Consider the following 25,708-nt stretch of genomic DNA (forward strand, 5'->3'; position numbering starts at 1 on the left):
GCCCCACCTCTCCCAATCACTGCCCCAGTGTGAGGGAATCAGACAGATGCAGCATCTGGCAGATGGTAGGCAAGTCCATGGTCAAATGACATCCACCTCATGTATACTGTACAGACTCCCTACAATTAGTACTTAACAGCAGCTATGAATGAACAAAAATCCTGTTTGCTCCGGCCCCAAAAGTCAGGAATCTGGTGGAGAAAACTATGTTGACTTCTGTGCCATCAGTGTTGAAGCTGTCGGGTAATTGAATTTGGATCAAAGACATTCATGTCTTTCAAAAAGGTCTAGAGGCCTGCTCAGTTTTTAGTAATAACAGAAACGCTTCCGGCGTTGACCTCCACTGCCCCTTTCTACCTTCCCCCCCACCTTCCTCCCCCGAACCTGAAATCCCTGCTTTGAAGGGCTCAAGTCATCGCGGTCACTCAGTCCGATAGAGAGAGACAGAAGGAAAAATAGCTCTGGAAAAGAAAAAAAGTCTGGGATTTCTTAACCTGTAACCTATTCCTCCAGCACATTAGAAGAACATACTTCTGAAAACCTTAGACAAATGTTAAAAAAATATATATTTTTACAACATTGGTTTAAAGAGTTTTAACAGACATTAGATATGGCTTCAAAGCAAGTAGCACAATAATGAAAAAATGTATCATCAGATCCAATATTACATTATTCTCTTTAAGTACAAATAGGATGGTTGATGAAATTAATCAGTAAATGAAATATATGCCTGAATATCATTCATCAGACACATTATGAGATTCTTCCGACACAAGTTGTGGCTGACTGTTCTGATCTTAAAGAAACACATGTATGGGCCACATGTTTGAGAGGCAACACTTTCCTACAATAAAGTTGATTGAAAAGAAAAGGTCAGGGCTATGGTTCGCCATTGAACATATAAATGGTTTGATAGTATAATACAGTATGTTGAATGGGTGTTTTGCTTGTAATAATTGGTGAAAGTGTGCCCCCTTGTGTTTAAAATATTCTTTAAGTAAAAAAAGCTGCTCTTGCCTGCTCTAAACCTATTAGTCACTTTGAAATGAAAAATTAATGCAAAATACAAAAGCAATTTTTTTTACAACAGAAAGCGGAGTAGTAAAACACAGTAATATAATCACAGATAGCAATAAATAAATACATTTTCAGGCAACCAGAAAATTATCAACATTTGAAAATATTCTACCGTGTTAATTAACGCCTTTCTGTTTACAAAATCTCTACAGTCCAATAAAAGTCACTTCCTCCTTCCAGATTTACGCAGGCGACCGATAGTGGAGGTGAACTGCAGAGCCGACCTCTCACAGAGTGAGAGAGGAGCGTCTGTTTCTGTGTCTGTGTCTGCATCCATCGAGGAGACAGACGTGAATGCAGAGTTCGAGTTCCGGTGCTCCAGTGACACATCACTTGTGTGTCCACTGTGGAGATGTAGGGAAGTCTGTGGAGAGACGGAGCATGAATGGGCCCCGTTTGCATGATTCCCCTTTCTAAGACCCTCCAGATGGGCCTGGAACGTAGAGGTCTGTTGTTCCAGGGAGAGGAAACTCTCCTGCACCTTGTCAAACTGCAAAGAGAGAGGAGTTTTTAGTCCTGGTGGGTTTCTAAACCTATGAACAACATTCTGCTGTTTGTCTACCAGGCAGAGTTTAGCGTACCTGCTCAATGTTGAACTGAAGCAACAGCTCTGGCCAGACTGACTCACTGCTGATGCTCACACTGTTGTTTATATGAGTGTGGCTCCAGATTAATTCCTGTGGAACAGGGCAGAGGTGATTGCCGAGTGAAGACAGCAGAAAATATCAGAAGTGGATTTTTATTGTATGAGGAGGACTTTACCTGCAATAGTTGTGTGCTGTCCTTCAGATGAACCTGGCAGCACTGAAGTCTGTTCCTGTAGTGACCGAAGACTGCGAACAAAGTCTTTGCCAAACACAAAAGAGTATTATAAAAAACACTCAAAGCCAATGACTATGCAAATCTTAGTGTAATCACCAAGATTCTTGAAAGAAACTAAAACTAAGAAGACAACTGTTGTCAAAACGAAACTTAACTTTGGAAAAACCTGACAAGAATATATTTCTTAGTTGTGAGTAAAAGGTTGTAAAAGTAGTTAAGATGAACTGAAATCTAAATTAAAACTAATTCAACACTATAATACCACACATAACACAACAGAACCTGAGACAGACCTTCACACCTGCTTACCTCTGCATCTTTCTGGGCCAAGGCCAGGTCTCTGTAGCCTTGGCTCCCCTCTTTGGTGAGCGTGACCCCAGTGTGCAACTCCTCCAGTTGAACCCAGAGGCCATCTAAGCCCTCCAGCATGTCCTTCACACTGGCTTCAAAATGCCCCTGCACCTGGACGAGTCTACACAGTGTCCTCGTCCTATCAGAGAGGAGTGTGTGATGTTAATCCAGCTGAACGAAGTTTCCAAGAAAGTAGATAGCAACACTAGATGTTGAACCTCACCTCTGCTGCAGATAAGTGCAGATGAGCTTCACTTTATCTATCAGTATAGATTCTCGATCCACCTCCTCCAGTGTCGTTTCTGACCCAATATCAGCCTTCTCAACTATGTGAGACACTGACTACAGTGAAAAAGAGAGAATTGAGAGTGTTGGGTTTAGTTTTGTGGGTTCGGTTGGTACTTTAAACTACCTCTGCAAAATATATGCATCATGTGGCTGTGCCGCACATGGGATATAAACATCCACCAAAAGTCATGTGTTAATTTATTTGTGCATAATGCTGTCATATAAAAACTTTAAGAGATGAAGACTGTGTGCAGGAATCTACTTGTTGTATTTTATATCCATTCTCCACTGACACATCTGTTCTACACATGCAGCTGATATACAGTATACATACAACTGATATATTTTGATTCCGTTTAAAAATGCCAAAAACCCATGAAAAGGATACTGATTCTGCAACTGAGATTTAAGAAATACATTTTTGGAACATTCTCAAAAAACAAGTAGACCAAAAAAATAAAATGATAAACCTCAACTCAGGACAGTTATAAAATACATGGCCTTGCAACACAAACATTAGAAGGAGAAATATGATTTAAACAAGACAAAAAGTTTATAGCTTCGCTAATGCCCTTTTTATGCTGTAATGCTCATGGCAAAAAAGTTAAAGTTTAGCCTGAGGCTGGTGCCAGAAGGAAAGGGTGTGTTCTTGGCCCAGCATGTCAGCGGCTGTCTGCATCATATTTCTTGGCAATCCATTCAGTTCTTAAAATGTTTCACCCCAGAACAAAATGTTGGACCAAATGACCAACAGGTTGACTGACTCAGACATGGCTATCATAGAGCCACATACATAGTGAGTGCTAAAATGTAGACAGGAAATGCATAAGTAGACAAGACATTAAAATGTGTCTCCTCTGCCAGTCTGGTAGAGTTAGAGTGCACACGACAGCAGCTCAGTGATGGTGTATGTTGCCCCGGGCTAGAATATCTGTGTATGCCTGAGTGCAAGGTCTGATCTCTGTAATAACGCCAACAAAGACTTTATACTGATCTACATGCAGAGATCGACTGAAAACACAGGAGATGACAGCTATTGCTGTAGGCTGCTGTGTCTGTGTGTGTAAGAGAGGGAGGGTATTACCTCCAGCCTGGAGAGGAGAGCCTTTATGTGGGGTACACTGGGGTCTGACAGGGGCTCCTGAAGCACACACGACAGCAGGCTGTCAGCCAGGACAAGAGACAGAGGGATGTCGTGGCCCGGGCTCCTCGACTGGCACATCCTAGAGAAATAAGAAGACAGTGAGCATGTGGATGGATTTGTTTGAAACAATTAGGATTTTTTAATTCAAAACTCTTTGGTGATTTGCCACATTTTTTCCCCCAGATGATATTTCTGTCATCTTGACAAGTGTACAAATGTACTTTTTAAAAAACAGTTGGTAGATTAGATCCATAAATGGCAAATTAAAGAAATTAATAAATGTGATCCTCCCTCAAAACTACAGATGTACTGGTATTTTAAAAAACTTGAAATAAAAACATTTGATAGAAAACAGGTGTGATGATTAAGACATTTGTGGTTCCTTTGGGTGTGTTGAAATGTTATTCCTTGTGGCTCCCTTGGGGAAAGGAAATGCCTGACACATGCAGTGTCATTAGATAAAAATTTGGCCTATAATGTGTTTGATAAATCTGATATGTCTGTCTTTAGTCCTTATTGTCTCTATCTGCTATCAAAAAATGGCAAAATAATGGAGGAATCAAATTAAGTCTCACCATGAATTCTGGTTATTCCTGTTTTCAGTCACAACCTCCTGCTGTATCCTCAGTGGAGGCTGCACATTGAATTGAAGCAAAGTCACTGAATAAACATAACACGATTAAATACACCAACAGGATCAAGTGAGATTCAGTTCATGCGGCTGTGCTCACCTGGTTGTGTCCTGGCCGCAGGCAGCACTTCAGGGCATTGACACCACCTCCCAGGACCATCCACAGTAAACACACCAACAGGAGCCTCCAACCCACATCCACCAGTAACAGAGAAGAGTGCAGCGGCGCCTCCATCTGGCAGAGCGACCACACTACACCTACTAGAGCGAAACTGTACCAGTCTTTCCAGGGTCGCAGTGTCCTCAGAGTCTGTGACCAAAATGTTTGCTGTGGCTGATGAACAGCTGGTGTTTGGTTTGAACTGCTGGAATAATGGGGTGGATAGAGAGGGCAAACAGTTAAAAAGCAACAGAGAGAGTGAGAATTGGTTTATTGAAAATTAAAGGGAACACCATTCGTTGTTAAATGGGAAGGAAAGGGAGAAAAGGTCTCATGCAAATGTAAATTGTAGCCACAGACACTAAAGGCCTTAAAGTAGGGTCATTTCACTGTAGCATTACTGAAATAAACTTTCATATTGGCCTCCTTTGTGAAAAATTTCCCTGAATTTAATTAGCATTAAAGTTAGAACATTTTATGACAGTTACGTGACTCTCAAATTGACTGTAATCTATGAAGGCATGTTTTTATAGCAACACATGACATGAGTTGGAAAGTTACAGATTTCTTGTGCATCACCTTTCATACAATTTGGTATCTTTGGAAATCTTGGGATCCAGACTGGAATTCCAGCTGAGTCAAAGAGGTTAAACCCTAAACCAGCACTGTACTGTGTAATTGATAGTCACTCCAGGTCTTTTAGCGCATGTGTAATGGTAAGCAGTTAGATGTGAACCCAGACGAGTGATATGTTGACAGATATCTGCCTAATGGAGCAGAAAAGCATTTGCTGTCAATATAGTCTGAGCAGAGAAATGAACTAGGAGCACCATAATTTCACACAGACTTCTCCTTCTAGCAGCAGGTAATCTGGGACCTGTCTCTCAAAAGCTGGTTCAAATGAAAGGCCAGTGACATACGGGTCTACCTACCTCTGAAGTTTTCGGCTTCTCCCTGCAGGTTCTCCCGCCCCGTCCTCCTTTACCTCCTCCATCCATTTGCAGGCCGAGTCCCGACTGCCTCTCTGTCCCTGTCCTCTACCCCCTTGACCTTTGGGGCAGACAACTGTCAACCGAGGCATGGGAGCGACACAGACACAGACATCCTGGTTGAAAACTGCCACAGAGCAATTAGTTGAACAGCGTACACCTGCTCAATTTGTGATTAGTTCTGTAACATGACAAGCTTGTTAAACTGGTTCTACTGGAAGATTTGTCAGATCTAGGTAGTGTCTTTTTCCTTTTCCCACATTCCATCTTTGCAGGAATGTGTTAAACATAGCCTATCACAGTTGTGTGGAGGACAAGCCCTGCTCCGCCCAGGTCCCCTCAAACAGTCACTTCTTTCTTTCTGAATCACTGTCACACATTTAACACTGAGCTATTATTAGATTACACCATGTGAACAACCTGTTGGAATCTGAAGACCATTAAATTCATTTAAACCATCAATACTCAGACATAATTAAGATTAACACTGTCTGTTTCTGTTGTGATGTTTAATTATCACACTGTTAAAGATGATGTAGAACTCGTTTCTGTTTTCTGAGGCCATGCTGCCATCTAGCAGTGAGAACAAGAATAACATCCACACCAATTAACCTCAATAGACACTATGAAATTGTGTGGGCACCACTTGCTCCTGAGTTCAACACATTCATAATGAAGTGACCAGAAAACACAATGTACAGATATAAAATAATTTAATTTCTCAACACATGGACAAAGGGACAAAATCACCTGCAACAATAGAAATCGCTGTACATGAACCTTAATAATATTCCTGCTATATTTTACATTGTATAAGTCTTTTGTCATAGACCAATATAAATAATGGGCACATTAACAACATTTTACAATGGCCTTAATTCAGTGCATTAACCTGTGTTGTCATTATGGGGAACTTATTGTACAAGTACTCAATGAAAATCTAAGGCATTATGTACTTTGAATAAGTACCAAAAGTAGTTTAACACTTAGAAGATAAGTTCCAGCACCAGACATGCCTTGCTCGTGAACACTTCAGTAGGACGGGTGATTGCTATTACAAGGTTTGAACTCTTCCTACAGAGTTACGTTCTCCTTTCTCGCTTTACTGCGAAGGAAATATGAGACATGTTGAGTGATGATATCCCTTACTGTTTTTTTACCTTAAAATACTTTGCTGCCCTTTAAGTACCAACCCAAAATTAAGTTCTTGCAATATTATTTGTAGGTTAATAAACAGACTAATACAGTGAAATAATCCCATATCACCCATAAACACTGTATCATGTTGAGCTCCTATGTTGTTCAGGTGCAACCCTGTGATGTTGGCCCTAAATATTTGTAACACTTGATGTTATGACTAAATATTTTGAACTTTATTCATTTATCAACAGAAGTGTGTAATTGAGGAAAACACATTTTGCATTTGGCTTCAAGCTTCTATAAAACGACCTGTACGGTTTCTACACCTGTTAGGACAGAGCTAACCAAGAGTTTGCTGGTTGCTGTTTTGCTCTGGTTACAAAAGTATCCTCAATATAAAAAAAAACTAAAACTTTTCAGGAAAGAAAGAGAAAAAAACTCAAACTGAAAATGCACGCTTTCCTTTTTAAAGAGTAACATAACACCCCCAGAAAATCTTGTTTTTCCTGACCTCCAGTGGTTTAACTTCTCGTCTTGCTGCAGTGATGTACAGGTGTACTCCAGGACCCCGTAACATCATTGTTGGGTGTGGTTACATGTGTAACAAAGCATTTCTAACCACATCCAATCATACCTAGCATCAGAGGTGAAACAGACTTGAAACTTTCAAACAGACGGCAGTGAAACACTGCTTTTCAGCCTGGTGCTAAGTTATCTGGTGCCATTCAATCTGTGATGATTACCTTTTAGATATGTCAAAAACAAAATTATCACTAGGTTTTAGGTAAATTGTTTCCAGGAGACCTCTTTGTTATCCCTGTAAAACCAAATGAAAAGCAAAACATTCATAACTGACACCCAAAGCCCTTGGTAGCATTCAGCGAGTCTTGGAAGAGTGGAACTGATTAAGTCTGCTTTTCTGAATTTTACTATAAAAACACAGGTGTTGTTATGACAATGACAAACAAAAAGATTTTTGGGAAATCACGACAATCTAGCATGTACATAAAAACAGATGTCTGAGACATCCCAAAAAGGAAGTTAATGGGGAAAAATCACATCAGATATCAGCAATAATATGGTACTATACAATACAACAGATGTGTTTTTGGGTACTCACATTGGGCAAAAACATGACCTGTTTTGGAAGGCCAACTATAGTATATATTTTTCAGTTCTGTATTTCTTTCCAGACTTTCATTTACAAATACTATACTTTAAGAAATGTCTGTAACTTTACAAATATGTAAAATGGGCTGAGCAACAAAACTTTTCCACCACTTCAGACTCTTGTAACTCACACAGTAAGACCTTAAAATGGTTGCTTTCATTTTCCATACTTTCTAAACATGATATTTGGTATAATAATGTCATGTCCCTGTTTTAAGCAGTTTCAATGAAAATGTTTCTGAAAAAAAATCTACACTTTCACTTTCCAGTCATGTGTATTCAAAACAAGTGCTCAGTTTAGTTTTTGTTGTTTATATATTCTGTTCTAAATCAAAACTTCTCTTCTCTCTACTAACTTTATTTTCTCAGCTCATTCAACATCTTAACACTTTACAGACACATAAAACTGTGCTGGCCATCATTTCATCCCCATTTAGCTCTATATGTACTTAAGTCATGTATCCATGTGCATTTGACTGTGTTTGTTCATTCATGTGCGAACAAGCTGCTGAGGTCTACATGCAGGATCAGTCTGTGGGTCTGTGCTGGGTTTGCGGAGTTCATCACTGTACAATTCAGGGTTTTGTGATGTGAACTTCACTAGCGCCGCTGCCATTGGTGGTTGTAGTGATGATGTACTGTGTGGTGGGCTGCTGATTGGTTGGCTGCTGCTCCAGATGTTCAGAGTGGGTCTGGGTTGTGTTCTGAGGAACAGTCTGTTTGGTTTCCAGTTCAGTCTGACCCTCGGAGATAACGTAGTGTGTCTGCAGGACAGGGATGAGAATGTCTTTAGTTCCGCAAATAGAGGTTCAGCTCATACCCTAAACCACCATGTTTAATTCAGAGTTTCCGCTCATTTCTTTTTTTTTTTTTTGTATAGGATGTAACTCACATCTGGCAACACACTGACAAGTTTCTAAAGGATGTGTATGCAGAGCAACAATAATTTATTTTTTACATTTTCTAGTACTGTAAGAGCAAACAACGCATTTCACATGTGCTTCATCATTCTCACTCATCAATAAGGAGGCAGATTACAAGTGTGATATAGAGGAGCCACATCATGTGATCAAAAGCTACATACACCTTATTTTAACAATAAAAGTTACAGTAAGTATGCAGTTTAGATGAAAACACAGAATCCAAAATGCTGAAATGACTTTAAAGAAGCTTCTGGTGTGCAGCAAACCCTTTTCTCATTTATGGATTCTTCAACCTAAGATTTATTTGTTGTGACAGGGATGTGACAAATTCTGATGTGTTTAAATACAAGTCCCATGTAGGTCTCAAGCTTCAGGATATTATTGTTTACTGCATATTCTTGTGGCGTGTAGCCATTTTTAGATCTTCACATTCAATCTTTTGTCAAGATGTGTGACACTTTCAGCCGAATATACTGGTCATTTTCATCAAACAGGTATCAGACAGCATTCACTCACCGTTTTCACCTGGTTGCTGTTGACTCCAGATACAGGTGTGCTGGCCTCAGCAATCACATACTGCGTGTGAGGTAGTGCCATCATCTGGATCTCAGATGCTGCAACAGTAAAAAGTTTACATGTTAACCTGACAGGCAATCATACAGTATAGAGCCATCAAAACAGAGTCTGACTGGACGATATGGGAGCATGTGTGTGACTCACAGTAGCCTCGGTAGTTCCAGTTCCCGGGTATGTAAGCGTGCTGCACAGTCCCCTGCTGCTGCTGCTGCTGGGTGCTGGTGGTCTGCAAGGTGTGGCTCTGAGCTAAGGTCACAGGGGTCAGCTGGGTGGGGCTCAGCTCCTGACTAGACTGCTGGGAGGTGGGGCTTAGAGGCTGACCTGTAACCTGAGGAGAGTGAAGAGATGGTCGTATATAGGTATTCTGTTATCAAGCTTAACATTATGGAGCCCACAACGTGTGTTATAAAGTCATTACGTGTTATAAATTACTCATCAACCTAATCCCAGTGTCAGCGTAATGAGGATTTACCTGGGTGGCACCTTGTCCAGTGCCTGAGGGCTCAGTGACCTGGATGTGTTGTACCTGGATGGAGTGCTGGCTGTAGCCATGAGGGTCATGCAGCTGGCTCACATCTACTGTCGGGTGCTGGGAATGTGGGGAGGAAGCCTGTGAAACACAGAAAATAACTACTTGTTACAGTTTCCTACAAATTTACCTTAATCCACCACAGGACACATTTTCAGAAATATTGCTGAACAAAACAAGCAACAATTTTACCTGCGCACAAAACTTTCAAAATACAGCAGATGTCAGAAAATAGTGGAAAAGAGCTCATCTCAAATTCCCAGAGCACAAGGTGACACATTCAAATTGTTTGTTTTGTTCGACCAGCAGCCCCTTACTCAAAGACATTCCGTTTACAATGATATAAAACAGAGAAAGGCAGCAAATTTGAGAAGCTGGAACCAGAGAACGATTGGCATTTTCACTTAATCGATTATCAAAATAGTTGCTGATTAATTTTCTTGAAATCGACTAATTGATTATTTGACTAATTGTTTTAGCTCTACTTTGTTGTGTTTGTAGCGTGCACCTCCCAAATGTCAAAGTGTATAACTGTGATTGTGCGGCAGGATGTTGTTGAGATGCTCAGTCAGCTTTCCCGGGATACATAGAAGTTTAAAAAACTAAACAAATCTAGGTCCTAGATCAGATCCTGGATCTTACCGGAGCCACCTGCACCACCTGCAGCTGAATGTGTTGCGGCTGGGACAGGCTGCCTCCTGCCTGAGACACGGGGATGTACTGGATCCTCTGGTAGTCTCCCTGTGCTGTGCGATAGTCTGTGGTCAGTGTTTGAGAAAGCTCCGTCATGGCCTGGGTCAGCAAATCTGTGGTCTGTGGAGAAAATAAATCATACGGTTAGAATATCTTCTGTATATTAGTTAACCTTTCTTTCTGTCTGTCTGTCTTTATTGCTTCTGCTGTATTGAGTCCAGTTTTCTACAACATTTTCATGGCAAGATGTGACACCTTTGGACAGAAATCTACTGAGCATTGTTGTTCAACATGTATGTTTGTAACTCTTTCTTACCACTACAGCCTCAGCTGTGGTACCGTCTGCACTGATGACTGCAGGAGCACTACTGATTACAGCTGTAGTCAGAGGAGCCTGGATGGTGTTGGCGAGTTGTTGGGCAAACTCTGGATGCTTCTTCCTGATGTGCTGAACCATCTTAGTCTACAGATATACAAGCACACTGAAAGTTATCAGTTGGGGTCTGGGACTGTCCAAGACAGCATAATTACTGCAAACATAAAGCTAGAGTCAACCTCTGTATAAATGTTTATACAGATTTGCAATGAGGTATAATACCTTCTTTGACAGAGCTTCATACTAACCTTGCTGCTGTACTGTTTGGCACAGTGTGGGCAACAGACCGGTGCAGTGGCGATGGTGCCAGTCAGCTGGGTGTGTGTGCTCAACATGGGGTCTGGCTCACCGGGAGCAGCCGGACGCAACTTACGGATGCTGGGAGGCAATTCTGCCCCTGGGTGGTTCTTCAGTATGTGGGCTTTCCTCTTACTGGCACTCTTATACACCTGCACAGAGATCAGTCCATCAGATTGATTCATTAATATCATACTGAAAGCTCAGGTTTAGAGTTTGAGGTGAAGCGGAAGTTTGCATGTTTGAGTAAAGGCATGAAGTTTCATGCTGAACTCTGGAATCATTAAATAAATAACAATGACAAGTCTTCTCCAAAACTCACTGTGACAGGATGGGGAAAAACAAACCTTGTCACAATACTGGCAGAAGTAGTCCCTGTTGGGTTTGATAATTGGCAGCGTTAGCTCAGGCACATCATCAATACGCATCTCTGGATGACGCTTGGACAAATGATTGACCTGTAAGCAGAAAAATAAAGCTAAGTGTACAGGAATTCAATATTAACAAATAAAAAGCTCTCTGTGAGTTGTGGCTCACCAGCATTCCTCTGCGTCTGAACCCCATCATGCATACTCTGCATTTGAACATGAAGCTCTCGAAGTCGGTGGTGGGCATCTTCAGTTTGAGGGTTTTGGAGCGGTGGATTCGGTCAGCCTTCTTAGCCTCTCTGTCGGGATTGTGCATGCGCTGCATGTGCTCCCGCAGCTTATCTTTCCTCTTAACGTCACAAAAAGGAAAATAATTGTCACATAAGAACTCACATATCTATAAACTAACACGACCAACTGTCATCTCTCAATGCTCCCCCTATTAATCTTACCTTGAATTGTTTGCCACATGTTGAGCACAGGAAGTCCTTGCGGTCAGAGTGGCGTAACATGTGCAAACGCAGCTTGTCCGGCCGGCAGAAGGCCTTTTCACAGTCTGGGCACTGGAAGATCTTCTCTGAATGGAAGCAGCGGATATGCTTCTTCACCTAAGGAAGAGAACATTTTGTAGTCTGAAAACCGAGTGAATATGTCAATTTGCTATTTTAAATCAGACTGTTCCTTTGCTTAGTTCTAACTGGCCAAATCACCTTACCAAATGCTCCCCCAAATGTTGAGTATATAGATGAACTGTCCAACTGTGGATACGCTCTCTGAATTTGAATTACAGTGTTTTTAAAACAGCTAAAAGGGGTTTGACAATGATGTTTGTTATGTCTACCAAACCCTTTTTAGCTGTTCTAAAATCACTGTATAACCCTGTAAGAGACATTTATTACTAACCTGGATGAAGTCAGTAAATGTCTTCTTGCAGGAAGGACAGGTGAAGCAGCCGTCCACAGCATGCACCCCTACGTGGTCTTTGAGCAGGTCCAACCTTTCAAACGTTTCTGGGCATAAGAGACAAGAGTAGGAGCGGTTCTCCGTGTGCACCAGCAGATGGTCCTCCAGGGCTGAGTCACTCATAAAGCTCTTGCTGCAAATGTGGCAGGAAAAGGCGTAGGCATCCCGGCCATGGACCCGCAGGTGCTGATCCAGCTTGTCTTTGTCCCGGAAGGCCTTGCCACAGTGGGTGCATTTAAAAGGACGGAAACTCTTCCTGATGAAAAGGTGCTGCAGCGCTGCATTCTGAGATGGAAACGAGAGAGAGAGGAATTGCTAGCAGAAAACCCCAAAAGTGTTTTCTGACATGGATCTGTTGAGACATGGGACGCGGCTGATAGATGCAATGAAGTGTGCAGGAGGGGGCATATCCTGAAATGTCACATGAACATTAACACCATGGAAAACAACAAAAGGAATCTTTGAACCTCATGTTTTTCTGCCATCCTTCAGGTCTCACCTACCTGCACATCCATCTTTGGGGGACGCACGCATTGAGGAAGAGAGAAACACTGTTGTAAAGCAAATCATGGCCAGTATGACACCGAATAACAATCTAAAACACTGTTGCATTTCCGTGAACACAGAGAGTCTGCTGTCTTACTCGTATCCTCTTGGCACGGCGCATGTCCTGAGATGTGAGGTGAGCATCTGATTGGCTGCTCTGTACCGGGTCCTCCTTTAGTGGAACTGGCAGGTCCGTGTTGGAGGGCGGGCTGACGGACTCTGGGACCGGTTCCCCTGCAGGAGGTATAAGATGGCCCTCTGCCTCAGTCCCAGCCTCCACCTCGGGCTCCATCTCCACCACCTTCAGCCCGTTCTGAGCTCCCTCCGCTCGCTCCTCCAGCGGCTTCTCTGTCAACTCCAGCATCTCCTGATTAAAAAGGTCATTGAAAATAGGTAATTAAAAAAGAATGTTATAGGTTCAAGTAATTCAGTAGCATATTTCAAAAACACATTAATCTTGTGTTGCTCATTTTATTTATTATGATTCAATATTTTTAACAACCCTCATGAATATTTTTCTAGTTAATATTTGCATCTGATTTATTACTTTGCTCTTAGATAACTGTATAAATACATTTTCCATTTATTGTTTTATGGTGAATCTAATATGCACTAGGGCTGCAAATAATTATTTCATTACAGAATAAAAAAACTGCTGATTAACTTTTCAGTTAATCATTTGGTCAATAAAATGTGAGAAAATAGCCTAAAATGTGATCACAATTTCAATTAATCAACACAGCACGTATTAATGTTCCCTTACTGTTGTCTTGTCGCCACCAGCGTCTACTGGTGGATCCAAACGTATAAATTTAGGTGGGCGTCCCGGTCTCCTTCCTGTCCCAAATCTCCTCCTGCCTCTTCCTCGACCCCGGCCTCTGGATCTGGGAGAGGAAAGAAACAGTGAACAGTTCATATTGGCTCTACTAAGGTAGAAATGAAAGAGAAGATATAAAATAAGGCGATGAAAATAGGTTGTACCTGGTAACAGAGTTTAACTTGTCGTCATGCATGTTGAGATGTTGCTGCAGTTGTTCGGAGCTCACAAAGCGGCGGTTACACTCATAACAAGGCCAGTTCTTCTCTTGCTCCCGAAGCACTAAAGGAACAACAGAAAGTGAGGACCAGGAACAACCACTACTACTAACCCCTACTACTGTTGTAATAGTTTGTAACTGCACACGTGCCATCACAGCAGGGCTGAGACATGGTGTTGATATTAAGCAAAGTAAGCATTATGTGCAGAGACTCACCTTTTCTCTCTTCTTCTGTAACATCGTGGATCTTATGATTGACAAACTCTGCATATGATGCTGCATACCACACCTGCAGCAGGACATATCATTAAAAACACAAATTACTATGGATTATTTAGATATCCTTTATTTACTGGGACTGATTCACTCTGGCTTGTCTCCACCACCTCCTGAGAAAAATATCTCTTAAGTTACTAGATGTTCAGCATTTGACTGAACTTAACTGAAATGAATTTCCTCAGCAGCTAGTCTCTAACTTTGCCTGTCTTCTGTTTGGTGCTGGGCAGGTAGCATTCAGGAGTGAAAACTTTGTTTCATTACTTTGCACACACAGTGGAAAAGCGCACAGTACCACATATGAAGCAGGACAAATGAGCATACTGTATATGCAACTGTGATGACCCCTCTCACTCTGTTCCTGGCAGTCAGAGTGGCAGAGGTGTGGCCGGAGGATGAGCCACATCTGAATCAACTCCTCCTGATTGCTCCTGCTGATTGCTAGGCTATATACTGTAAGAGGGCCTGATGTGCAGTTCTGGCTCTCTCTCCTCCCAGCTAACAGCGTTTTGTTTGGTTGTGTTTTGGGTTTTATTAGATTTGCTTTTCACCTTACACACTGCCTACACTACACCTGCCCACATCCATGCACTCACCACACCACTGATAATACTGATTTACACGTTTCATTGTATTTTTGGGCGTAGTTAAATATTGGTTAAATAAATGTTTTACTTGAATCCATAATTATCTATGTGGTCTCCCTTGTTTTGTCTGGACTTTGCAAGTTCACGACAGCAACGCAACACACAAACTGCACTACAAAGGACTGACCTTGAGCTCTTGTTTGGGTTGGATGTTCTTGATAGTTGTGTAAAATATCTCTGAGCCGTACTGATAGGCCACCAGGTTCTGCTCCAGGTGGTTCTGAGCAGGTCTCACAAACATCATCCAGTTACAGCTGTCCTCATCAGAAAGGTCTAACCACATGTCGTCAGACTTCTCTCCATCTTTCTCTGCATCCAGCATGCACAGCTGAGACAACAAGATTACAGATCAGACTGAAAGAGTACAACCTCAGACTGCACATGTTTACACAGACTAAAAGTTTTCCTCAATTCTTACTTACCCAGCACTTTCCTATAAAACATTCACAAAACTGTATTTCCGTTTTTGTTTTTTTGTTAGGACACTATAATTACAAATGTTACCATCTTTGCTTCTGGCTGTTTGTAAAGCAATAGTTTCACAACTCTGTGATTACTTTATTCCAAACAATACCAAAGTGAGACAAAGACTGTTTGGATTTTGAAGTTTCAAGTTGTCACTTTCTGTGGCCAAGAAGTACCCCTACCCAATATCTGAATAAAAGATACAAGGTTTCAGTTACAATGGGATACTCTTCTTAATACAGAAGATGGGTGTAACAGATGTGAAATTAGTCATGTAGAGTGCTGATTTACTTTCAGATGAATGTAGTGTTCCTGCAGTTCGCTCTGAGGAACCAGGGGTCCCTCCACCGGACCAAACTGTGTGCGCTTTGGGATGCGTCTCTTGGAGAACACCCCGCCCAGGAAGCGATCGATGTAGAGGACCAGAGGCAGACTAGCTCGGGCCTTGGACATCACCGGCCGGTTAGGGATGGGGTGCAGAGGGCCGTGCTTCAGACACACAGAGGGGTTGGCATTATTACACTCCTCACACCCTGAGAGGCCACAAAAAGGAGAAATCAATCAGGCAGAATCACCACAACAGATACAAAAAGTGAATGTAATCTAATTGTCAAACTACTGTGGAGACTTTTTATTCTTAAAACGTGAAAACACAAAAGGTAATCAGATTATGAAGATAAATATAAGAACTGTTGATTTCACCCTATAGTCATTTTCTTTTTGCCCTACTTTGCGTTGTTGTTCTACTTAAAAAGTGTCCACAGCCGCAGGACATAACAACTGTGATTTCAATGAGCTACAGTTATTTCCTTTGTTCTAAATGATTTTTCAACAAATAAAAAAATTAGAATAAGTGGCAGCAACTTGGAACAGTGCTGGTCTCTCCACTTACTTCAAGATAATTGACGAGTTAATTACCATTAGCAATATATTAATTTACCTTGTTGGCAGATTTGTTACATGACATGAATTATAAACACAACATCAGATTAAATTGCTTATCAAGAAAAACGTTGTTGTAGTGCAGAACTAGATCAGAATTTCAGCCAAAAGGCAGTAGCATATGTTAAGTATCTTAGTTTTTTGTATGTTCTATATTACATTATGTTATGTTGTGAGGACGTCACTCACAGAGGCTGTGAGGGTTGAATGATTGAGGCTCACGAGGTTCCCAGTCGTCCATCTCAGAGTCTTCATCCTCATCTTCGTCAGAATCGTCTGTGGAGTCTGTGGCCCCGAGGGGACTGGTGGGGGGGTCTGCCATGTCAGCCATGGAGGGGAGCGAATTGGACACAGACAGCTGCTCCTGTGTGTGTTTGATCATTTCACAGAGTTAATACTCACTCAACTGTTAACGCAGGTTTGGCTTGTTCACGTGTAACAATGCAACAAAAATCTATATTAAGGAAAAATAAATGTAAACCACACTTGAACTGCACTAAGACCACTTACCTGCTGAAACAAAATAACAATGTTTTTGCTATCATTGTGTAAATACATCATGAAACTATTTGTGCTCATGTTTGCTTATGTTTCCCAACTGTATGCCATAATGTGTGTTAAAACGAGAATAGACAAATACTACTTCCCTGTGTCCTCACCTGGGAAACTGGCTCCAGGATAGCTTGGGGAGCCTCTGCTACATTACTGAGAACATGCAGATTGGCAGCATTCATGTTCTGTCCACTGGGCAGCAAAACTGTGACCTACGAACGAGATTACAGTACTCGTTTATTAAAAACCAGGTGGTACACAGCTAGGTAATGACATGACAGTAACTGGTCAACTCACCTGTTGAGTTGTACCATCCTGCTGAATGTAAGCCACTTGCGGCTGATCAGCAAATACAGTCTGAAAGAAAAGTTGAATACAGTGCTGTGAGCACATCTTGCAAGTCCAAGTGCATGTTATAAATTTTACATATTAATTCAAGAATTTAAACAAGAAAGTGAAAATATATGAAACTCTTGAAATGGTAAAAAGTTTCAAATATGTGTCCTACAACAACAACATTGAACACCACCTGCCCATCAGTGCTTGTTGTTCTAGTTAAGTGTGTCATCTAAATGCTTAAAATGCCTGATCTAAGATCCCTTCTTACCTGAGTGCCATCTGCAGGGTGTATGTAGACCAGTGTATGCTCAGCAGACTCTACAGAGGTATAGGAGTTCCCGTCTGCCGTGTAAACCACCTGCTGCTGGCCCCGGTCTGCCTGATCTCCACTGTACACGATCTGGGCCACTGTGCCGCCTTCAAAATGCACCTGCAACACGTGTGCGCAAGACACAAAGGCTTTGAACCACCTGCAGCATTATTACACTTTCTGACCGTGACCCATCCCCCATTAATCCTCCATTAACTTAAATTAAATTAATTAAAAAGCATCTACACAAAGTATAAGAGTGTTGAACAAATTATGATGAGTTTCTGTCCTCAAGTCCTTTTGGAGGATAAGGAACCACAACTTTGGAAAATCTTACTCTACTGTATTGTATTGTAGCTAAAAATATAAAAGCCTATGAGCTGTTTGTTTTGATTTGTACCTCTGAGTTGTGTGCATTGATCTTTATGTCGATGTTTCTTTTATTTGTGATTTTAGCTACCTGCTCTGATCTGTACAGCACTTTGATCAACGTGGGTTGTTTTTAAATGTGCTTTATAAATAAATTTTACTTGACTTGACTTGTGAATGGTGAATTAGCAGCAACTAGGGTCAGTGGACAGAAGTGAGTTAGTTTCCCTATCTTGTGAGTGTGTGCAAAAGACAAATTGCGAGATGCTTAAATTGTCCTCTGATGTATCAAATGTACTGCATGCTATTCTATTGCTTATGACTCTAATATAGCAGTTCAGGGACAGTTCAGACAGGACAGCAGACCTGTGTGCTGTTGCCTGAATCGTTGTTTGCAGTCTGACTCCACACAGCGGAGGGCTCCTGCTTGGTCTCCATGGCAGCACAGTGCCAGGCCCGTCGCCAACCAGTCACCTATCACTTCACTCTGGAGACAGCCAGGGACGCCTGTAATGCACACAGACAAGAGGAATGGGGTGATTTCAATAATAATAATAATGCAACAAGGTGATAATAGCTAATACCAAAGTCAAATATGGATGGCTGGTTTTGTATTTTAATATGAATTTAAGACTGTCAGGTCATTTATGTTTTGATGTATCATCTCAAAAATCATGGCACAACATGATGAGGTTTAAAACAAAAGGTGGGTTTTCTGCAGAAACGTGTATATGTTGTGAGGTGATCTCATGAATGGATGATGGAGCCTCTACTGTCACAGCTTTATCAGTCACATTATGTATTAGACACGCCTGTATACGGGCAAGCTGTTTGGCTGCAACAATGAGGCACTGCAGCGGCTATCTTTGAGCAAAGTGGCACTGAATTTAACCCCAAGTGCCATCTGCAACAGAGATTTGGGGTCTCCAGACACAGTTTCGCTCGACTGACAGGACATGCACGCCAAAATAAACCAGCATGTCACTTCATGTACAGAGCGGTCACACAAGACTCTCAGCGGGGGTACGAGGGAAAACGCGGTCAACGTTTGCTCACGAGGCCGCTCGGCAAACGGTGTCTAAATACAACCGCATGCCGGCACAAAAGCAACCGTAAAAAATCACGACTCTGTAAAGTCATTCAGAAATCTAGTTGGTATAATCAATAATAAATTCAATTCCCCCCTATTTTAACCCCGCAGGTTCTCAGTCCCAACTGGACCATACCACAAAAACCAGCGCTATAGAAACCCGGGCATTTACTGCACCGCAACGTTAGCATTACGGCCATATAGTCCCAATGTAAGGCCGACCTTGGAGCTAAACATAACTTGTCAGGCCCCAGGACGTGGACCATATTCTACGATTTTTAACAAAGGTGGTTTTGAAGCGATAAAAGCCCGAATTATATTGGTAAACCCACCCGTCCCCCCATTCTAGTTGAGCCCAGCCCTTCAAGTCTACTGTGAACAAGGAAGAACGGGCTCCATTTTGGGTGGGACTAACAACAACAACCACATCCGAAGAGACCCAAAGAAAAATATATATTTTCTACTGGTACAAAAGCGCTAAAACAACCCGCACAATTAATTTATATTAACAGAAAGATTACCGACCAGTCGAGCTACATAACTGGTCATGAAGCAGTTCCTAGTTTTCTTACATTTTGTGGAAAGCGTACAAGTTGTTCTTACCTCAGAATGGTAGCTGCAGAGATGGCTGCATTGCATATATTAACATAATCTGCCTAGCAACACGCATGAGCGTGGCACACGATTGGTGGTTATTTACTCGGGAGCAAAAGCAATTTAGGACGTTTTAAAACATTATCTCCACTTAACAGTTTATAGACTCGTCGGAATTCAATAATAATGTGTTGAAACAGTTAACGATGTTATCGCCAACATTTTTTTAAATCGTGGTCACAATTTAGTGATTAATTTTAGAACAGCCAATCAGAAAAATTAAACACCGAAGTCGTCCAATTGAATTAAACCTGTTGTCCAAAGAGATTATTTGATCTACTGCTATACTTTATTCTACTTGCTAGCTTAGGCTAACGTTACTCATACTGTAAAATATTTATATATTTTTTGTTTGTTTGTTTTGGGATTTTGTTTCCCCTGTAAAAAGTGGAGATGACAAGCGATGACGGTTGACCGAAATCTTAATCACGCGTGGTTACTGCCCCCCTGTGGTCACAGAGAGAAACTGCAACATTAAATTATTTAAGTTAGCATCAATGCAGACATTACAGTATACTAACACTTCCGGTAAATACTTTCAAAATACAGTGACCAAACTGAAGCAATCACACCAACACAAACGGTCCTGAAATGATCGTGTAGTTATCTAGTTATACAGAGATCACAGTTTATAGGCTACAACTCCACAGTCTTCAGTGGGAATAATACAGATCTTAATAATGTTTATTTATATTCTTTGGTGGTATCAATAAGGATAAATAATTATGTTGGAACTAATTGTACCTGTTCTTCCATCTGTTCATAAGTGGCGGTGACAGTTATATGCAATTTGTTAAATCTGCGTCAATGCACACATTATAGCATACTTCCGGTGAATACTTTCAAATGAAATGAAACCAAACTCAAGCGATCGGAGATGAACTAACTATCGTTTTAACTGTAATCTACTTGTCACAGTGAGAGATTACAACACCACAGTCTTCAGTGAGAATAATACAGTAATGAATATGGATTATTAATATTATTGAGAGATATCAATACGGGTATTCATATTAGTACGAATTCTGTGGTGATAATGTGCACTTTGTTAGTCAAGCTTTTTAATTAAACCAGTTAAAAATACAATGTGACCTCGCCGTTTACTTCGTTAAGTGGTAATCATGAGTCTTCCTGCCCCCTCGTGGTCACAGTGAGGAACTACAACATCTCAGACCATGGTCAATACAGACACAATAGTGTAATAATACTTCCGGTTAAACCCTAAAAATAAAACAGTGACCAGTGTGTTTACGCACTCTGACCATAGCAGGGCAGTGTATACTCATGATTACAGTAAAAGGCATCACCTCAAGCATTAAGCAGACACAATAGTGTACTGAATGTTCCGGTGGATACTTTCAAAATAAAACAGACAGCGGTGTAGTTACGCACCGTGAGCACTGGAGGACACTGAACAGTCATGATTATACACTCATGATGAATGATAACATTAAAGGAAACCACACAACAAAAAAAAACAGAAAATATATTGATAGGAGAAAAGGTAAATGAGTGTGTCTGTATAAAAAGACATAAGGAAGATTAAAAGGTAAATGAGTGTGTGTGAGAGCATGTAAGAGAGTGTGTGCTGTTACCTGTAGTAGTCTGGTTGACAATACAGACCTCATATTGAAAATAAAATTCACTCATAATGTAGACAAACTCCCTCATGAAGCTGGTAGGACCAGTCAACACACAGCAATGTAGTCCCTGTGGTTTTAGCTGCCTTTTCGTGGGCTCTAACAAATTGTACTTCAGTCTTATTATCAGACCAGCCTTATCCTGAAGCATAACCAAAGGAGGTCAAAGAATCTGATTGTATACAAAAATCCACATTAATCACTTCGTATATTACTATATTTCTACCTGATAATGCTCTGGGAAGGCTCTGCTTGCAATTGTGTGATGAAATACAGGCAATAATGTGATAGCCTTCTGCATTATTAGACCTACAGTATAGTGCCAGTGGAGTTATTTGGGGAAACCTGATGGATACTGTGTGGTTTTTAGCTCGCTGTGAGTTTGGTGAGTTGATAATGACTAAATGTATGGGTGTATTGTTTCTTGAAATTGTTCCTTATACTTCTCACATGATATCTACCTATAAAAGTTTTGAGGTAGGGTCTGATTTTGATAAATTATGTTAGTTTGTTTATGATCAATTTGCAGCTACACAAGGTGGTGTTGAGAGAAAAGTGGTGTTGGATACCTTCAAATAAATGAAGTAAATAAAAAATAGCACCATACTTCCAGTCTACTTGTTCCCTATAGCCAAAGAAAAGGCAAAGTAACACTTAAATAGAGTTTGACGTATTCTCACTGGACCTCTGTAACCTGGGGAGCTACAATGGAAAGTTAATTCTCTGCTCTGTTTTTTTTCCAGAGGCGTATTTACTGAAGTATCTTGGGATCAAATTGACACACCCTAAGATTAGACTTAACATGCGCAAATTCAACTTGTTCTAACACGTCCAACGGCTGATGTTTCAAAAATTAATAACCGCTCTGAGTGGCTGCCTGAAGCCAAATTTACATGATGCTTTTTTCAATAAGCCATCAGAGAGTAATACAAATGACAATCTAGGAAGAAAAGAAATGAGTTTAGGACAATATAATCAAATCACAAGCGGCTGATGGTGTATTAGAGTGTGTGTGAGCAGGTGTGTGTGGAATATCATTATTAAGGCAACCAATTGGACAATAAAAATTCAATATTTGTCCATCATTGCCTTCAAAACAAAGAAAAATGTTCCTCTAGATGGATCATTTGTCTTTCTCCTCATAAAATCCAGAGTATTTTTTGTGTATATACAATGAAAGAAGATAAATCTAAATCAACTGAGTTTCTTTCTAAAGGAAGCTGTTTGAATGCACTCTTCCTAAATACCACCCAAAAACAAGCAGGAACTGCCTCTTCAGCAGCATTTGAGCAAACAAAAGACACCTCTTGATGTTCTTGATGTGCTCTAAGGTGGAACTTCTGCTACTTTAAGGGCTGTCGGACATATTATAACTGAATATCTTTGAGTTTTGGACTGTTTTTCGAGCACAGCAAGACATTTGAAGATGTCACCCTGAACACTCTCTATCTCTATTTCCATAGGTTAAACAACCAATTGAAATAATACCAATTATTAATATTCATTAGTTGGTGTCCAACTTAATGTATAACAATGCCTCATATTATATAAGCCGATTGTGTGTAAAATCTTACTCTGCAAACTCAATACAGCTGTCAGATAAATGTAGTGGAGTAAAAGGTTGAATATTCCGCCTTGAATTGTTGTGGAGTAGAAGTATAAGGGAAGAAAGTTGTATTTAAGTCCACTTCTTAATTAAATGTTCTTAGTTACTTTCCACCACTGCATCTCTGCTATTCCAATATGATAGTCCTTTGGCCAAGTATTGGTTGAAGTTGTGAATTGAAACAAGTTTCTCCTTGAATGGAGAAAGTTCATGGACACAACAGCACCCATGGTGATTTTATATGTGTCCAATACATAAATAAATAAGTAAATATTGTACTTTTTACTCCACTACATTAACTTAACAGTTATATTTCATAGTTACTCTGCTGATTAAGATTTTACATAAGATCAGCTTCTAAATTGTATTCAGAATGGTCTCTATAAATGTGTTGAGGAAATGTGTTATGTGAAAGTACAGAATTATTATCATCAAAAGTATTCATTATGCAGATTTTCCACTATTAGAGTATTATTTTATAAAGCTATTTTTTAATTGTTACTGATGCGTTTATGTGCAAGCAGCATTCATATGTTTTTATTAACTACTTTATAAACTGTTGGGTAGTTTAAACTAGTACAATGCATCATATGTTATAAACTCATCATGTTTTAATTGTTTGAATCTTAACCTGCAAAGTTTACAGTAATTACAGCTTTAAAATAAATGTAGTGGAGTAAAAAAAAAAGGCAATATTTACCACTGAAACATAACCCTAAAGACTGGAAATACTCCGGGAAATGCCACAAATGCAGAGCCTACTTAAGAAGCACTCAAAAAACAAAAGTTATTGTGTAAGTATTATTATTATTGACATTCTGTGGAAATTGTGTTTTAGGCTGGATGTTCCTGCAGCCGCTCGCCTGGTGGCGCAGTGCGCTCTGCTCTTTGTGGCTCAGATGAAGCGGAGGAGGGAGGAGGCAGCAGAGCCGCAGACTCACAGTCCACATTTCCAGAGGAGCCCAACAGTCTCCCTCCAGCACTTCGCGTCGAGCTCGCGTAACAAAACAAGCGGAGCAGGACTCGTGCCGCTCTCCGGGATAGATCCTCAGATTATTCCCAGGACTTGGTTTGCTCTGTATTCTCCCGGACGACACTTACATATAGCTCACAGGATCTAAGGTATTTACAGTAGCATAACCGGAGATCCTGGAAGATGGGTTCAGTCCCTGCGATATCTGCCCTTATTTTGGGCATTGTGGTTCCAGCGCTGGCCGGCTATATTGAGGTATGTAATCTGAAATGTTTTCTGATTTATTCTGTGCCCGGGTGGTCTGATTGGGACCAAAACACCACAGAGTGTTTTGCTCATGCAAAAGCAAATCTTTTTGATCTGCACTTTGTCTTCTCTTCACATGAGGCATTTATGGCTAAGCTCTGCTTATCTCCTAACGAACTATTTTATCTCGCTTGATCTAAGTGGATATTTTTCTAAGGCTTTGACCACTTCTCACAGACAAGACTCCCACACAACTAGCGGAATTTTGATTCCAGTTAATAATGTAAGGATTTACGTAATACTTGCTTTGATGTAGTTTTAAAGGTTTTAAACGTGTTCATGAAGGCTGATATGATATCAGATGTAGTTAAATATTAATGAGCTTGCTTCAGGTCATTCTTTACCTCATTCTTGAGCAGTGGTTGCAGTTTGTTGGTGTGAGTTGAACAATGTGGGGCGGGAAGGTGCTGTAACAAGAATTATAGCAGGGTTTGCTGCAGAGATCAAATGAAAGACAGCTGTGGCTTTGTCAGGCCTTTGGGGACACACAGGACTTCTGCAATGGCTCATAAACAGTGTACTGTCTGCTCTACACAACAACTGTGTCCATCATGTGTGTATATGTTATATTTTCTGAACACAGAGGAGGAAATCCTTTACCTAGGTATTCAAACTCCAGCTTTTCCTGTGTCGGCCCCCTCTCATACCAGACCTGTGAGGCAGGCAGGCCCCTGATCTTACTCAATAGTGTCTTTTTAATGTATTATTATGAGGTTTGTAGTTCGTATTACAATTTGAACCACTAAAATACTGCACAGGAGTCCATTTGTTAGATTCAAATGGCCCAAATGAAGGTCCTCCTGTACAAACACACCCACTCACATACATGCACACACTCCTTAGCTACCTGATGTCCTATTTTACTGCTGGCTCACCAGTTATTGTCCCTGGACACTGATGCCTGTGTCAGACGTGTGTGTCAGCGGATAACAATACACCCATTTTCAGAGCAAACAACCCCGCCCCCACCCCCTCAGAGGGTAAACACAAGTGTTCCTGCTCACTGTTGAAGCAACCATGACAAAACATTTTAACAAGATGTCTCCTCCTGGCACTGCTGTGTGCCGTGCAAAGTGGTTATCAGGGAGTGTGTCTCTCTCTCCCGCATTTGCGACAAAAACCTCAGCCATTTTGGGGGAGTATTGGCTGGCATTGTGTGGGGGGAAATAATGGTTATTATGTCCCCAACAAAATCTATGCCGCTGCACTCTCTCTACAAAGACCTGTCCCCTCTGCAATGATTGCCTCCTCAGTCAGCCTTCCTAACCGCACAGATCGATACTGTACAGACTCTCCTGAGATGATTAATGGATGAAATCAATGAATTTTCCTGATCAGTCACCCAGATTAAATTGAGAAATTTATAGTGGCTGCTGTGCGCCTTGACTGTGAGGCCGCATGCTGAGGATTCCTGTAGTTTAATCAATGGCTGTCGTGAAGGACAAAGCTTTTTTCTTTG

General features: G+C 40.9%; 3 protein-coding genes across 13 annotated transcripts in view; 1 reads left to right on the forward strand and 2 right to left on the reverse strand.

The window, feature by feature from the left end:
- Window positions 1-547: 547 nt before the first annotated feature.
- si:ch211-151h10.2 (uncharacterized protein LOC567699 homolog) lies at window positions 548-5,655 on the reverse strand. Of its 2 annotated transcripts, none has more exons than XM_044203362.1 (9): window positions 5,406-5,655; window positions 4,414-4,675; window positions 4,258-4,316; window positions 3,623-3,761; window positions 2,474-2,592; window positions 2,209-2,389; window positions 1,840-1,923; window positions 1,659-1,754; window positions 548-1,567 (listed from the first exon to the last, which is right to left on the reverse strand). In XM_044203362.1, the coding sequence occupies exons 1-9, from the start codon at window positions 5,552-5,554 to the stop codon at window positions 1,241-1,243; spliced, it is 1,416 nt and encodes a 471-aa protein (XP_044059297.1). In that variant the 5' UTR covers window positions 5,555-5,655; the 3' UTR covers window positions 548-1,240. The 2 variants fall into 2 exon arrangements, with proteins under 2 accessions (XP_044059297.1, XP_044059296.1); XM_044203361.1 differs by having other exon boundaries at window positions 4,414-4,678; window positions 5,406-5,654.
- A 503-nt stretch (window positions 5,656-6,158) lies between these two features.
- Window positions 6,159-19,930, reverse strand: prdm10 (PR domain containing 10). Of its 4 annotated transcripts, none has more exons than XM_044204134.1 (24): window positions 19,674-19,930; window positions 18,347-18,487; window positions 17,570-17,731; window positions 17,260-17,319; window positions 17,070-17,174; window positions 16,600-16,774; window positions 15,760-16,001; window positions 15,131-15,331; window positions 14,297-14,369; window positions 14,025-14,142; window positions 13,807-13,927; window positions 13,141-13,410; window positions 13,001-13,012; window positions 12,438-12,782; window positions 11,987-12,142; window positions 11,704-11,883; window positions 11,514-11,624; window positions 11,118-11,318; window positions 10,810-10,956; window positions 10,443-10,613; window positions 9,744-9,881; window positions 9,416-9,599; window positions 9,212-9,309; window positions 6,159-8,536 (listed from the first exon to the last, which is right to left on the reverse strand). In XM_044204134.1, exons 2-24 carry the CDS (start codon window positions 18,416-18,418, stop codon window positions 8,348-8,350), a joined length of 3,531 nt encoding a protein of 1,176 aa, XP_044060069.1. In that variant the 5' UTR covers window positions 18,419-18,487; window positions 19,674-19,930; the 3' UTR covers window positions 6,159-8,347. The 4 variants fall into 4 exon arrangements, with proteins under 4 accessions (XP_044060069.1, XP_044060071.1, XP_044060070.1 ...); XM_044204136.1 differs by lacking the exon at window positions 19,674-19,930 and adding an exon at window positions 19,596-19,618; XM_044204135.1 differs by lacking the exon at window positions 19,674-19,930 and adding an exon at window positions 19,403-19,509.
- A 3,975-nt stretch (window positions 19,931-23,905) lies between these two features.
- aplp2 (amyloid beta (A4) precursor-like protein 2) overlaps window positions 23,906-25,708 on the forward strand; it is a 52,493-nt gene continuing 50,690 nt past the window's right edge. For 2 of the 7 annotated variants that reach the window (XM_044204142.1, XM_044204146.1), the window contains exon 1: window positions 23,909-24,198. In XM_044204142.1, the coding sequence (XP_044060077.1) occupies window positions 24,127-24,198 (72 nt within the window). In that variant the 5' untranslated portion in view covers window positions 23,909-24,126. Of the gene's footprint in view, window positions 24,199-25,708 lie in introns of all 7 variants that reach the window. The other 5 variants (XM_044204141.1, XM_044204143.1, XM_044204144.1 and 2 more) reach the window with 4 other exon arrangements.

The sequence above is a fragment of the Siniperca chuatsi genome, linkage group LG7 (genome assembly GCF_020085105.1).
Source record: "Siniperca chuatsi isolate FFG_IHB_CAS linkage group LG7, ASM2008510v1, whole genome shotgun sequence".
In the NCBI taxonomy this organism is placed as follows: domain Eukaryota; kingdom Metazoa; phylum Chordata; class Actinopteri; order Centrarchiformes; family Sinipercidae; genus Siniperca; species Siniperca chuatsi.